This window comes from Corvus cornix, chromosome 2, assembly GCF_000738735.6.
Source record: "Corvus cornix cornix isolate S_Up_H32 chromosome 2, ASM73873v5, whole genome shotgun sequence".
NCBI classification, from domain to species: domain Eukaryota; kingdom Metazoa; phylum Chordata; class Aves; order Passeriformes; family Corvidae; genus Corvus; species Corvus cornix.
In genome coordinates this window covers 37,066,316-37,078,852 of record NC_046333.1, presented here as the reverse complement: position 1 = coordinate 37,078,852, position 12,537 = coordinate 37,066,316, and the positions used below count along the sequence as shown (strand labels likewise).

The 12,537-nt window shown below is 37.8% G+C and overlaps 1 protein-coding gene across 4 annotated transcripts in view; it reads left to right on the top strand.

Annotated features, from left to right (window-relative positions):
- ANO10 (anoctamin 10) overlaps positions 1 to 12,537 on the top strand; it is a 122,236-nt gene that overhangs the window by 81,195 nt on the left and 28,504 nt on the right. For 2 of the 4 annotated variants that reach the window (XM_039571227.1, XM_039571223.1), the window contains one exon: positions 464 to 826. The exons of the other annotated variants lie outside the window; for them this stretch is intronic. In XM_039571227.1, coding sequence (XP_039427161.1) covers positions 464 to 811 — 348 coding nt within the window. In that variant the 3' untranslated portion in view covers positions 812 to 826. Of the gene's footprint in view, positions 1 to 463; positions 827 to 12,537 lie in introns of those variants that run through there. 4 annotated transcript variants of the gene reach the window in all.

The window sequence follows — 12,537 nt, the reverse complement described above, 5'->3', positions numbered from 1 at the left end:
ATCTTCCCTTTCAGACAGCTTGAAATTCCTGGTGTGGCTGGTAATGTAGCACCTTATAATGTCTGTTGTCCTTGTGTGTGCAAACATACTTTGTTTATATTGTCACTTTTAAAGGACATTGGTCCTATGAAACCTCATTTCATCCTCTGGAGGTGTTTGTTACTACAACACTAGAATTGCTTTCATTTCTGAAATACCATCTCAAGTAAACCGTTAACTTGGCTCTAGTATTAGTCAGAAATTGTAAACAGGCTGAACATGTTTGAAATAACTGTGTTGAGAAGTATATACATGTGAGGAAATAGTGATGTTGCCTTATTTTACTGTCCATACAGTATTCTCATTTTATTGTGTAAAAAGGTATATTCTACAATATACTTAACAAACATTCCAAAACAATGTAGGAAAATAAGGAACTAGATTGTTTTACTGAAAATTTCTGTTTGAACAAATTATTCCATAGAGTCAGTGGTGGAGATCGCAAGAGACGACGAATTGCACAGGATTAGCTTCAGTAGGATACAGAGATTCTACAGAGCTGGTTTTGCAGTGGTGGCATTATTTAGGAGCTTCTGACTGTACAGTGCTAGATGGGATTTCTAAGCTATTTTACATATCAGAAAACGAACTAAGAATAAAAACGCAAGCATTGAGCTGCAGAGACTGGTTTCCCTGTTTATTTTCATTTCAGATATTTTCACACTGCAGAGCATGGTTTTACATGAGCATGTTCTTTGTGTGCTCTGCATGCACGTATGTAAACTCCTCTATACTATTTATTATGTGTGTAAAATGGAAGGTTACTTTTTAAAGCATCTACTGTAGCTGCATGTGAAAAAACAATCTCTTTTTTCTGAACAACTGAGTCTATAAACAATGCACTGCCTTTTCTAGTTAAAATCCCACCATTTTGTGTGATACTAGAACATCGCTATTGAGGCCAGTGCTGTCTTTCTTAATCAGCCATGACAAACAAAATCCAAATTACAATCGTATCTAATGCCTGATAGTTCTGGTTTGTTTTTCTGTAGTAGGTCGATGTGAAGTTACCAGGAGCTGGCCAGGGATCTCATGTGGTTTTTAGATAATATTAAAAGGAACAGGACTACATTTCTATTTCAGCTGTTCTTTCTCTGTTTTCATTTCGTAGACAGGCAAAACTAGTCACCCACTGGAATGTTAAGGTCAAGAGAATATAGTCACCTTTGGTCACAGTGTTCCAATTGGAATATGTACAGAGTCTCTTTCAATATGAGTGTGCATGTCAGCAGTTAGGTCTTTATCTCCTATCCTAGCATCTGTGCATTCCTACAATAATATATGCCCGATTCCCAGTTTTTCAGGGTCGCTTCATTAATTCAGTAGCGAAAAGTTAGTCTGAATTTCAGCAAGAACCAGAAGCCTGGCCTAGTTCTCACCTATACTTTCAGGCTTCCTAAAGGATCTAGGAAGAGTATTGGCTGAGTTTCAAGTGCCTTGATAAGTAGTTCAAACACAAGTATATGCCATCACCTTTTTAGATTTCCTCTGATTGATACTGTGCTACGTATGCCACAGACATGTAGATATTTGGGCGTTTTTTCTTGTTCCTTAGTGGGTTTTGAGTGAAAAATATCTGTGTTTAAAAGTAGTACATTGGCACTGCAAAAAGATACCGAAGCATTTATTTTAGAAGCACATTTTCTGTTTCTTCCTCTTATTACATGGTAATTATTACAGCATGGTAATTTATGCTGTATATCTTACTTCCAAGCAAAAAATGAGAACAACAAAATCCCCCAAAACAACAGGCATAAATATCTGGGGCGAATATGTTGTGGGATCAAATGTTATGGAGAAACTGGTTTGTATAATTTTGTGCAAGTATGCATCACATTCCTTTCTTGATGCTATGCAGACATGCATTCCATTGTGTTTTACCATATAATCTTTTAGAGTACTGCTATCTTGGGATGTAGCTATTAGAAGGGTATTAACAATGCCACACTGTAAACCTCTGAGATGCCAAAATAGATTATTAGGTTCTGTATACAGTACATGGAGAGAAGGTCTCCTAATACGGCTGCTTTGAACAGTTGTACTGATTATGCTTGGGATCCTTAACTTTAGGCAGTGGGGTTACCTTTACATTTTCATTAATGCTAAGCTAATTGCTTTTTAACATGATGCAGTGGGACTGTAACTATTCTGTGTTCAGATCCATTTGAAGACTTGAGTGTCTATTTGAAAGGGATTTTAGGGAATAGAATGTCTGAGCTCTCTAATAGCGATGAATAGTCATCGTTAGAGCTTGTTAAAAAAGCCCTTCTATATGGTGAAAAATTCCATTAAAAAAAAAAGGAATTCATTTTATATTGGAATGTCAGTCTTGTTTTGAAATTCTCAAACTTTAGGAAAGGTTTTTAGGAACTTCTGAAATGTTTCTTTGAAACATTTCTTTACATAGTTTGTGTTGAGACTATTTAAAGGGAATACACTGTTGAATGGGTTGAATAATGTAATCTATTTCGAAAATACTTTGTTATGATACAGACCTAGTATCACAACAAAGTTTGTTAATGTAAGTCAAGACAAGGTACATTAATCTTTCTGAATCCAAATTGGAGGATGTATTACAGCTGTAGATTTTGCTTCAAATTTCCCTGTAAAGAATGATAGAGGAGGCTGATGAGACTATTGTTGGGGGGGGAGCTGAGGCAGAGAATAAATTAGTGTGAGCTTTATCATAGGGGACTAATGACATTATGCATCAAGATTCTTGGAAGAGGAGCAGGAACGATTCCTTTCACATTCTCTAAAGTGTTGTCAGGTTCTTTGTTGCGTGGAAGGAAGCCTGGATAATGGACAACTAGAAGTGGGTATTGTTTGCTGCCAGGGTGATGGGCCCTTTTCTGGTGAGCAGCAGGATCCTTCCTGGGGAAGTAGCCACTTGGTAAAGTGGAGTGAGGTGCCCGAGACTCTCCTTGCATCTTTGCAGTACTTGCTGCAAGTGCAGAAGCATGCCATGCTCTTCTGTCTAGTTCCTATTTTAAGGAAGACCAAGTATAGATGTGCCTGCAGGCAGCATGGAAACAGTCAGTTAATTCTCCAGTGGTTCAGGAATCACCACTGCATACATTGTACATGGAAATAATGATGTAAAACTTGTGTGAGTTCACTATCTAGCATTTTCAGGTCAGTGACAGTAAAAGCTTCACTGATAAGCACTTCAGCGTCTGGATAGATCAAAGCTTAATGAATAGACAAAAAGCCTTCATGGTTGGAGATGGATCAGCCATATATCCTTGTAAAAGGTCTAAGTTCCAGAAACACAAGATAACCACAGATTAAACAGCATAATTTTCATTTTATGGACTAGATTATAGTGATGTTTTCAGGTATTAGGAGATCTCCCCAGTATTACCTTCTTCTAACTGAGGCAAACATCAAATAAATACCTTTTTTCTGAGCTGAAACTAGACCCAGGGAAATGGTAGCCCAGTTAGGGAAAAATAATTATTCGTGCAATTATTTTCTGGTCATGAAATACAGATAGTAACAACTCCAAGATGATGTATAACTAGTAGATATGTTTCAAGGAAGGATAGAGTGTTAAATGATGGAGAATGGCCTATCTTTCCACAAAGTGCAACTACTTACACAGCATCAGTACTATCTCTGAAAACACAAAAAAAACCTCATTGATATGAAAATGCTTGTGGTTTTTTATGATACTTTTACATTAAAACATCTGAATTACCTAAATTGGGTAACGATGTTTTTCCTTATAGCATCTTCTTCACCATTCTCTCAGCAAAATAAACATAGCCCTGATGGCAACAGTAGAGAAATACTTTTTCATGCAAGAGCTGGCTTTTTCAGAGTAACTGTAGAGGAGAAAAACTGTCTTTAAGCTGGAGCAGAAAAATTTATAAACCTCCTATCATCCCTGTACTCTTGCTTCCTTCCTTAGTGTTCTAGCCATCAGTGGGCAGTATCTTTTAACAGGAATGCCTTTTCCTTCCGATACGTGAAGCCTTTCAGTGCTTCCTCTGAAGAAGCGTGTCCATCTGTTAGGTATTTGGTGTCCATCTGTAAGTATTCCACCAGAAAGTGACTCCAGACAGATAACAGGCTCATGAGTAAAGGGCCCAGTCAGCTGATTGACAGCTGTCACCCTTCCTCAACAGGCAGTAATGAAAAGGGTCAAGCTTAGTGAACACCAGCCATGAAAATATGCCTCCTTTATCCTCCCTGGTGTATTTCTGTTCAGAGAGTGATAAAGCAATGCGGTTAAGACCTTTTGCTCTTTCATACAGTATCTCCCTTGGCAGTTGTACCATCCATATGCAATTGCTTAATGGCAGTGGTATAGTCTGGATATCCACAAACAATTGCTTCAGTTGCTTTAGAGTGATGCCTAGGTGTTTGTAAGTCAGGAGTGTTCCTTCCTAATGATTTCCAGCAGAATAACATGTTTTTTGAAGCAACAGTAGGTGCAGCATTCACTAGGATTTTTCCGGCAATGTCAGCCATTTCCTGAAAATGGATCTTGTGTCTCAGTTCCCTCTCAAGGAAATGCAGTAAATTACGAATGCTGTGACTGATTTCTGCATTATCGTCATTGACCAGAGGCTTCTTCAAAACATGACAGTGTATTAACAAGCTTCTTTTTGAAAAGGATAATGTGACAATGACAGAAAGAGACAGGTGTCTCTTCACCTAGGTGCAGTCATATGGGAAGTTCAAACCCTTCCTCCCTCCTTCTGCAGGTATTCTGGTATGCAAAAGCTGGTGTTTTCTCAGTGAAAACCTTCTGATTCAGGTAATTGCAGTGCCTTATCATTGCAATTCACTACACTGCAGCAGCTTTAATAATGGCAAGGCTTTCTGGTTTCTGACTGCAATTGCTGAACCTTGGTATTTCCCGTGGGAATAGTACCCACAAGCAGTAATCACATCCTTTCCAGAAGGAATACACTATGCTGGCCTGTTGGAGTCTGTAGCCTCTCTGAGAACAGCTTTCTTTAGCTCAGATCAAAACAGAAGTGTTGCTAACTTAAGGGTCTTCTGTACTGTGTGACATTTGTGCATTCTCCTGGCACCTCTTCAAGCTGTTGTTCTTGCAGAGATTTTCTATGTACTAACATATCATGTATCTCAAAATATGACTGTGGATATGATGGGCCAGTAGAGCTGCTTGAATTATCAGTGAGCCTCAGAAATGACCCTTCTCCTTTTGTGGGGGAAGAAAAAGAACAGGATCTTTTGTTTTAACCATTTAACAGTGGAAGAGCATTATTTCTTAACATCCTGTTTATTTATCATGCAAAATGGGAACTGAAGACAGTTTTTGAGAGTCTGAAACAAACTCAGTGGATTTCTGCCTTACTTGATGCTGTAATTACCAGGATGTAGAGGGGCCTGTAGTATTAGGACTGCCCTCAAAACACCCCTGAAGCTTGTTCCATGGTTGCTGGCAATTCTGAACAAACACAAGGCTGCAATCAGACAGGAGGGCAAGTAGCTGACATGAAAAGATTTCATTCAAATAATCAAAGATTTGCAAAACAACCTGTAAGAAAGGCTGATGAAACTTGAGCTCAAACATTGAATTTAGGTTAAAACAGAATACAAGCAAATAAACCATTTGCTTTATGTTTTGACACTCCCCTTGCCCCCAAGAAAATCCTTAAAAATAGCATTGTTTCTAAAGAAAAAAAAAAATTTTTAACAAGGCCTCATTTTTTTCAGAAAAAAATATGTGGCTGCACTTTTTTTTGATAGGCTCTACTGGTTTGTGTAATCAGACATAATTCACAGCTGATGTTAAAATAGAACCATTGCTAATTGTTGTTTGCTGTAGTTTTTTTTAAGGCCCAACCTGTTACTTCAATTTCACAAATGCAGTTTTTCCTAGTGAATAGGCAGAACACTTTCAGACATGTCAATATAACATTTGCATGTGTTTGGTAGCAGGAGGATATAATGCAAGTAAGATTCATTATATTTTCGTAACAGTTTTTTAAGCATAGAAACACTTGCACCCAGTCATAGAACAGATTGTGCTCAAACATAGTTTTGCCAGGGTATTTTAAACATGAATGCCTTTAATCCTGGAGCTTGCTTGAGAGTATGTTAATGAAAATTTCTTTCAATATAAAAGTGTTAGCAAAACAAAAATGAATTGTTGTCCTTTAAGAAAATAGAAGTAAAATCAAGTTTGGTAAGAAGATTTGCATCTCCCCATTTGCAGCTTTTCAACTGAAGGTGAGGTGACAAGAAGTCTGTCTGGTTGGAAATAAGTTAAACTTTTAACTGTGGGACCCTTAAGAGCTAACAGTGTAAATATAAACTTTTAAATAGGTGTAATGTGATGGTAGATGATATCTTTGCATGCTCTTAATGGGAACAGAAACAAATAGTGCACCAACTTCCCAGTAGGTGTAATTTTCTTTTTCAGCAACCCATTTGTTCTCTGTGGCTGTTGCTAGGGGTAAAATTGTGCATCAAGTTATGTTTCCATAACAGCTGAGTCTCTCTGGAAAGATTACCCATTTTACCTTTTTTCAAATCCTGACCTAGAGCCTGGTGGTGGAATGAACATCAGTCAGTTCAGTACTCTCTTTTTGCCTGATGTCCCAGGTCATTGACAAGATGTGATCTCAACAAGGAAACCTGGAATAAGGGGATAGGATAAAAACTAGGTTAAAATTGTTCCTACTGTAAGACTGCTGCAGCTACACGAGGCTTTCATAGTTTCAGAACCCAGAGGAGATCCCAATTACGTGTGTACTGGTTTGAACAAGGGAAGAGGCTATTCCACTTCCCATACAAATGAGAATAAGGTGCACAGTGAGATTTGATTTCAAGAACTCTGGTAACCAGCTTTTACAGGGCATCCTTGTGTCTGTAGTTACAGACTTCTAAATGTATTTGTACCTGTTACTGAGAAGGTGAAGGACTAGAGTGAGAAGTAAAAATTAAATGTCTTCTCATGTTAAAATTCCTTCAAAAGAAAAGAATCCCATGGGGTTACACTTACCATGCTTGGATAATGAGCTTGTCTTTATAGAACTGAATGGAACTTGATGATAAAAAATACAGTATTTGTTGCAAGTAGCTGTGGACTCCCACACACCTATTGCATTTTAAATATCCTTTTCCCTATGCCACCTCAAAAGATCCCAGTGAGAGCAATGGACTTTAAGAGGAAGTGCTAGTTTATTTGAAATAATTAAACATTACTCTGGAAAGCTTTCTCTATTACCAGGAAGACAGTAAGTATGACACAACTTTCTGGAGATGATGATTTCGGCCAAATTTCAGATGTTTAACTATTACTGATTATACCACTACCACCCCTCCTCCCAAGAAAATCTGTGATCCTGTCTACGAGAAGAGCTCTTTCTGAGACGTAACTGGAGACCAAAGAGCAGGAACCCTCAGAATTCCTAAAAAAGAGGAAAAACTTTAAAAGTGGGTTCATGTCTGCATGTTGCTAGTGATGTCACTTGTACCAAGACTGAGTCTTTGCATGCTGTGCAGCCTGATAATGGTGATTCTAAGAACAAGTCTTCAGTATGATATGTTGCCTACCTAGCCACTGGGGTTTTGTTAATTTTGATTTTGAAAAAAATCTCTGTGCTTCCTGGTGCTGCCTCAAAAACTCTTGCTTTCTGTGGTATGAGAAATAGCACTCTGATATATATCTGGTATTTCAGTAAAACTCGTGGCAAATAGTCAAGTTCTTGCCACATTGATTCATTTTTGTTCTCAAATGAGATGTAATTAATTGCTTGTCTGGATGGAATAAAAAGAAAAATAAGTAGTTAATGTGTGTGCATTTTGTTTAAATTTGATAGTCTGTATTACTACTTAATTATGTTTGTTATATACACATGACTTTTAGCACATCCTTTTGCTATGTTAAGAGTAGTCCTTGTGCAAATGTTTTTCAAACTTTCATCACAGAAGACTTTGTAAAGGTGGTTTCATGGACTGCTGCTTCTGGCACTTCCAGGTATCTAATTCTGTGCTTTCTCCCAGCATCTAAGGAGCTGATGTAGTTGAAAATGTGTTGAGAGGGTGATTTTCAAAAGGTAAAAATTGGTACTTGTTATCACCATTGTATATTATTTTCCCTATTTTTCAATCTGTTTTGTTGACCTAAACATCTAAGTTAGAGGCATTATTTTAATGGGCAGGCCACAGGTTATTTTATTATCACAGGTATGTACAGGTAAACCAGGCATGAACAGTGTCACCAGTGCATATAGGTACAGAACATTTTCTCTTAATTCACAAGAGGCAGCAAAATCCCTCAGTACAGTCAAGGACTGTGTTGCAAAGTAAAAGAGGAGACACACTATGGGCACTTTGATCTGTCCCTTACTGAATCCATGCCCAGCACCATCTTTCCTGATACCTTCTGCTGCAACTATGGCTTGAGATTTAATCTCCTAAGGGATGTCTTACTGCAAAGACCACTCCTTTGACTGTCACAGAGTGGACCCTGTCCTGCATGGCTTGGATCCCTGTCACACAAGCAGTGACAATTTGTGCAGTAGCTCTCCCAACAACTGCTCTGTATCAGTAATATCCATTAAGATGTTTGGGGGTTTTTTTCCTACAAACCTATCTTAAAGCATTAACCTTCTTCTCTCTCATCTACTTGGAGTTCAGGATGGAATGGTTGCTCTTTCTTCTCCAAAGCTAGGCAAAGACTTCATTGCAGGAGGTTTCAGTCTTTGAATGCCTCTGTCTCTTGAGGCATCTTATTGGGGACGCCTGCCTGGCAGGTAGTGCAAGTGATTGACTCTTAGTCAAATTACTGCTCCCTAGGAGTCACTGAGTTCCCAATAGCTGGACAACATATGGCAACATTTGAATTTTGGCTGGGGTTTTTCTGCCATTCATAATTTTCTAGAACAAATTACCAATTCATATTTCATTTGTAGTCTTGTAATTTATGCATATTATTTGGCAACACAGTTTTGTCTACTTGTCCTTTTTGCTGCTTCTCAAAATTTGTGATAATTCAAAATTTGAATCTAGTCAAATTTGTGCTGAGGAGAACCTTCCAAGTGAACAGACGGATATGAAGCAGCTTGGTCCAACAAAGGTGGTTTCATTTGTTTCAACTGCAGTGTATTAGAAGGCTTCTGCAAACTCTACATATGCTCATCCATGTCAGCTGAAAAACAGTTGTGTCTGATGTAGGTATCTCTGTTGTATCAGAATAGACACCACCCGCTTGTTCATAGATAATTAGCAAGTATGTGTTCTGTGTCTACCTCTTTTCTAAGACTTGCTGTATCTGTGATATAAGGAATTTTGGTATAATGTCTTAAATAATTTTGCCCTTTACCAGTATCCAGACTGATACCTAGACTGTATTTAAACACAATCTTTAAGGGTTTGTGACTTCACAAAATTATAGACTGGTGTAGTTTTGAAGGGACAGCTAGAAGTCATCCAGCCCACATCCTCATGTTGAGCTAGTTGGTATAACTGAAGCTCCTTGTGGACTAGGAAAGGTCATATTTTTAAAATAAACACTTCCTGCAGAGTGAAATTTTGTCAGAGAGTTTTTGAAGTTTTCTCCTATTTGCTTTGGTTGATTAAAATAAAATCCATCTTTTTTTTCCTGGAACACTTTGAACTGTATGAGAGATTTGCTTTGTGAAAACGTGCCATGCATGTGTCAAAAGAAAAAGCCCCACCTCTGTCACTAGTAGAGATGTAAGCAGTCTAACTCCAAGTTGAGTATGCATGTGTGGCAGGACAGCACCAGCAGAATTTAGTGTATGTGTTTCACAGATACGGTGAGGAAAGTACTATTTTCACTAATGATTGTGTAACTGTGGTGGAGATACACTGTTCAATGGTAGACACTGCTTGATTGAAATTAAACTGGTAAATAATGAGAAACTGCAGAAGATTTGATCCCTTAACAGGGCATGCCAGGATGTCCAGTGTCTGAAGAAGACACAGAAACTCTGTGCATGAAGGGGAAGGGAGATTGAGTCCCTTTTTCTCACTGTGCCAGCTCAGGCAACAAAACCAGGACCCTGTGTTGAGTCACTTTTCTAGAAGTAGGTGTGAGGTATCAACCAGAAGGAAGTTCTAACTTGCTTTTTCCTTCATTTGCTGCAGCTTGCTACCTTCCTTACAAGGAGACTGGTAGCACTTGTGTTATCAAAGGAACTTGGGTTTGGCATTTCTTAATGAGTATATATGATTAGGGGATCAGAAAGGAGCTCTGATAGCATACCAAGAATGCAAGAGATGATGATAGGAAAGTCTGCAGAGATTAAGCTCTGATATTTTTTCTGGCTAATGCACATTTAAGATGCATGCGTGAGAAGTCTCTGTCTACCACAGGGACATTTGTAAGCCTTTTGTTCTAGTATCAGCAGTTCTTTTTAATACATGTATAAGTGATTCTCATAAATTATGTGACAGCCTGAACCAGCAGTTTGTAACCTTTGCTGCCGTAATGCAGGGGAGATTATTTAGGGACAATTTACTTAGCTTGTCAAGAAAAGGATGAGAGATGTTGTTGTGTAAGTTATGTATTTGCTAGTACATGGAAGTGTAGTGGGAGACCTTTTTGACTTCTTGATAAAAAAGTCATGTGGCCCAGTGTCTGAAATCAAACATTACATAAAGGAGGCATGATCTTGTATCTGTGAAAATAGGTGAATATTGGTCCAGACTAGAAAACAAGCATATCAGGGACAAAAAGAACTTTTATCAAAGATAGTATGCCATCTCTACCAGCATCCACAAACAGATGTCTAGAAAAGAGCAGGGAAGTGTGGCAATTAGGTGGTGTGCTTCCTCCTAAAACTCTCATAATTTCCAGTCACTTCTAGCTCTTGATTTTTCTAAGACGGATGCAGTATCTTTGTATTTAGTAATCTTCAGTTATTTTCTCTTCCACAGTAGTGTTCTACTGTCTTTTGAACCATTTTTAGCTTTAAGCTCCACAATATCCTTCAGCAAGAAGTGCCACAACTCATTATTCTTGGTGCCAAGGACATAGGTTGATTATTAGCAGATGTTTCAATATATTTTAATTTGGTTTGGTGGGAAAAAGTCTTTACCGTTTACATATGAGAGGAGGTATTTGACTAAATTGTCATGGAGGTCCTTTTGGCTTCTGTAATACATGAATTTGATTTTCTCTAACTTTATTTTATGGGCTTTATGGAAAACATAATGGCTGATTTGCTTTTAGTTTGTTAATGATGCTTGCAAATTTGCTGTAAGACAATTAGTATAATCAAATCACATGCTTCAGGGCTTTAGCTGACTCCTTTTTTCCTCTGTTTGTGTATAGATGGTCAAATAATGTGCATTGGTGCAAAGAGTCCTCTTTCTTGGAGGCCAGGTTAACATTTTGCTAACACAATGAAAGCCCGATCTATTACCAAATTTGGGAAAATTCAAGTTGGCAAGATTCCTGTAGTTTCTTTTCTTCCACCCCATTACAGTACCTGAATTGATATACCTAATTTGTTCCTTGCCACCACAGTGGGGATCTAGGTGCTATGGGTACTTTCCTGTTCTTTTTTCATGGAAAATTGCTTAATCTGCCAAAACATGAAAAGTCTTGAATACTGTCAGTTTGGTAGTTGTCATTAGACAAGATATCATGACTTGGTGGTGGTTGATCTCGTGGCCTTTTGTGTTTTTGAAGTATGTTGGGCAGTTACACCACAACATAACAGTGCCGTGATATTGTTTATTTTCTTAAAATAACTACAGTAATTTCTATCACTTTGGACTGGAACACTTAAAATTCCAGTCTTTCAAACTCTGTTAACTTTACGAAGAAAATACTGCACTGAGGAATATGAGGAATAGGTTTGTATTCCTAAATATATTGGGTTATTTACATATGTGACTCTTATATAAAAGTTGTATTTTGCATCTGAAATTTTTATTTAATTATATATTAAACATTCCATTAGTAATTAACTTTCTTATGAGAGGCATTTATGTGCAGAAGGGTCAAAAATTTGTTTCATGTGAGGAGTGCTTAGAAATACAAAGAGGTTGAATTTTTTTACTGTTTGGGATCTCCTGTGTTTCTAGGGGGACATTTTGCTTAGGGAGTTCTGGCCGGCACCTCCATAGTGTGTAGCCAAATTCCAGCAGCCCCTGCTTTCTGCCTACCAGTTGAGTTACAAAATCTTTCCTTTGTAACTACTGATTTACTTTATTTTCTTAAAGGCATCGTTATAGTCACAATAAGCAGGTTTTTAAAAGTTCAGCTGAATATAGGCAACTGCTTTCCCTGGAAGAATGTGCATTTAAAAGTTACTGTCTATTTACTTAGGTATCGTGTGTGCATAATGTTTTCCAGCAAACATTAATCATACTGGGTAGCTTTGAGGGCAAAACTGTTGCATTAAGATAAACATTTGAGAGTCTGCTTTAATGCCCAAAGCCTCTTAGCTTTTTTAGGTCAAATTATCTTGTATCCTCTGACTGTGTTTCTAAACATGCTACTGCTAAATGCTACTTTTAAAATTCAGATTCTGTGTT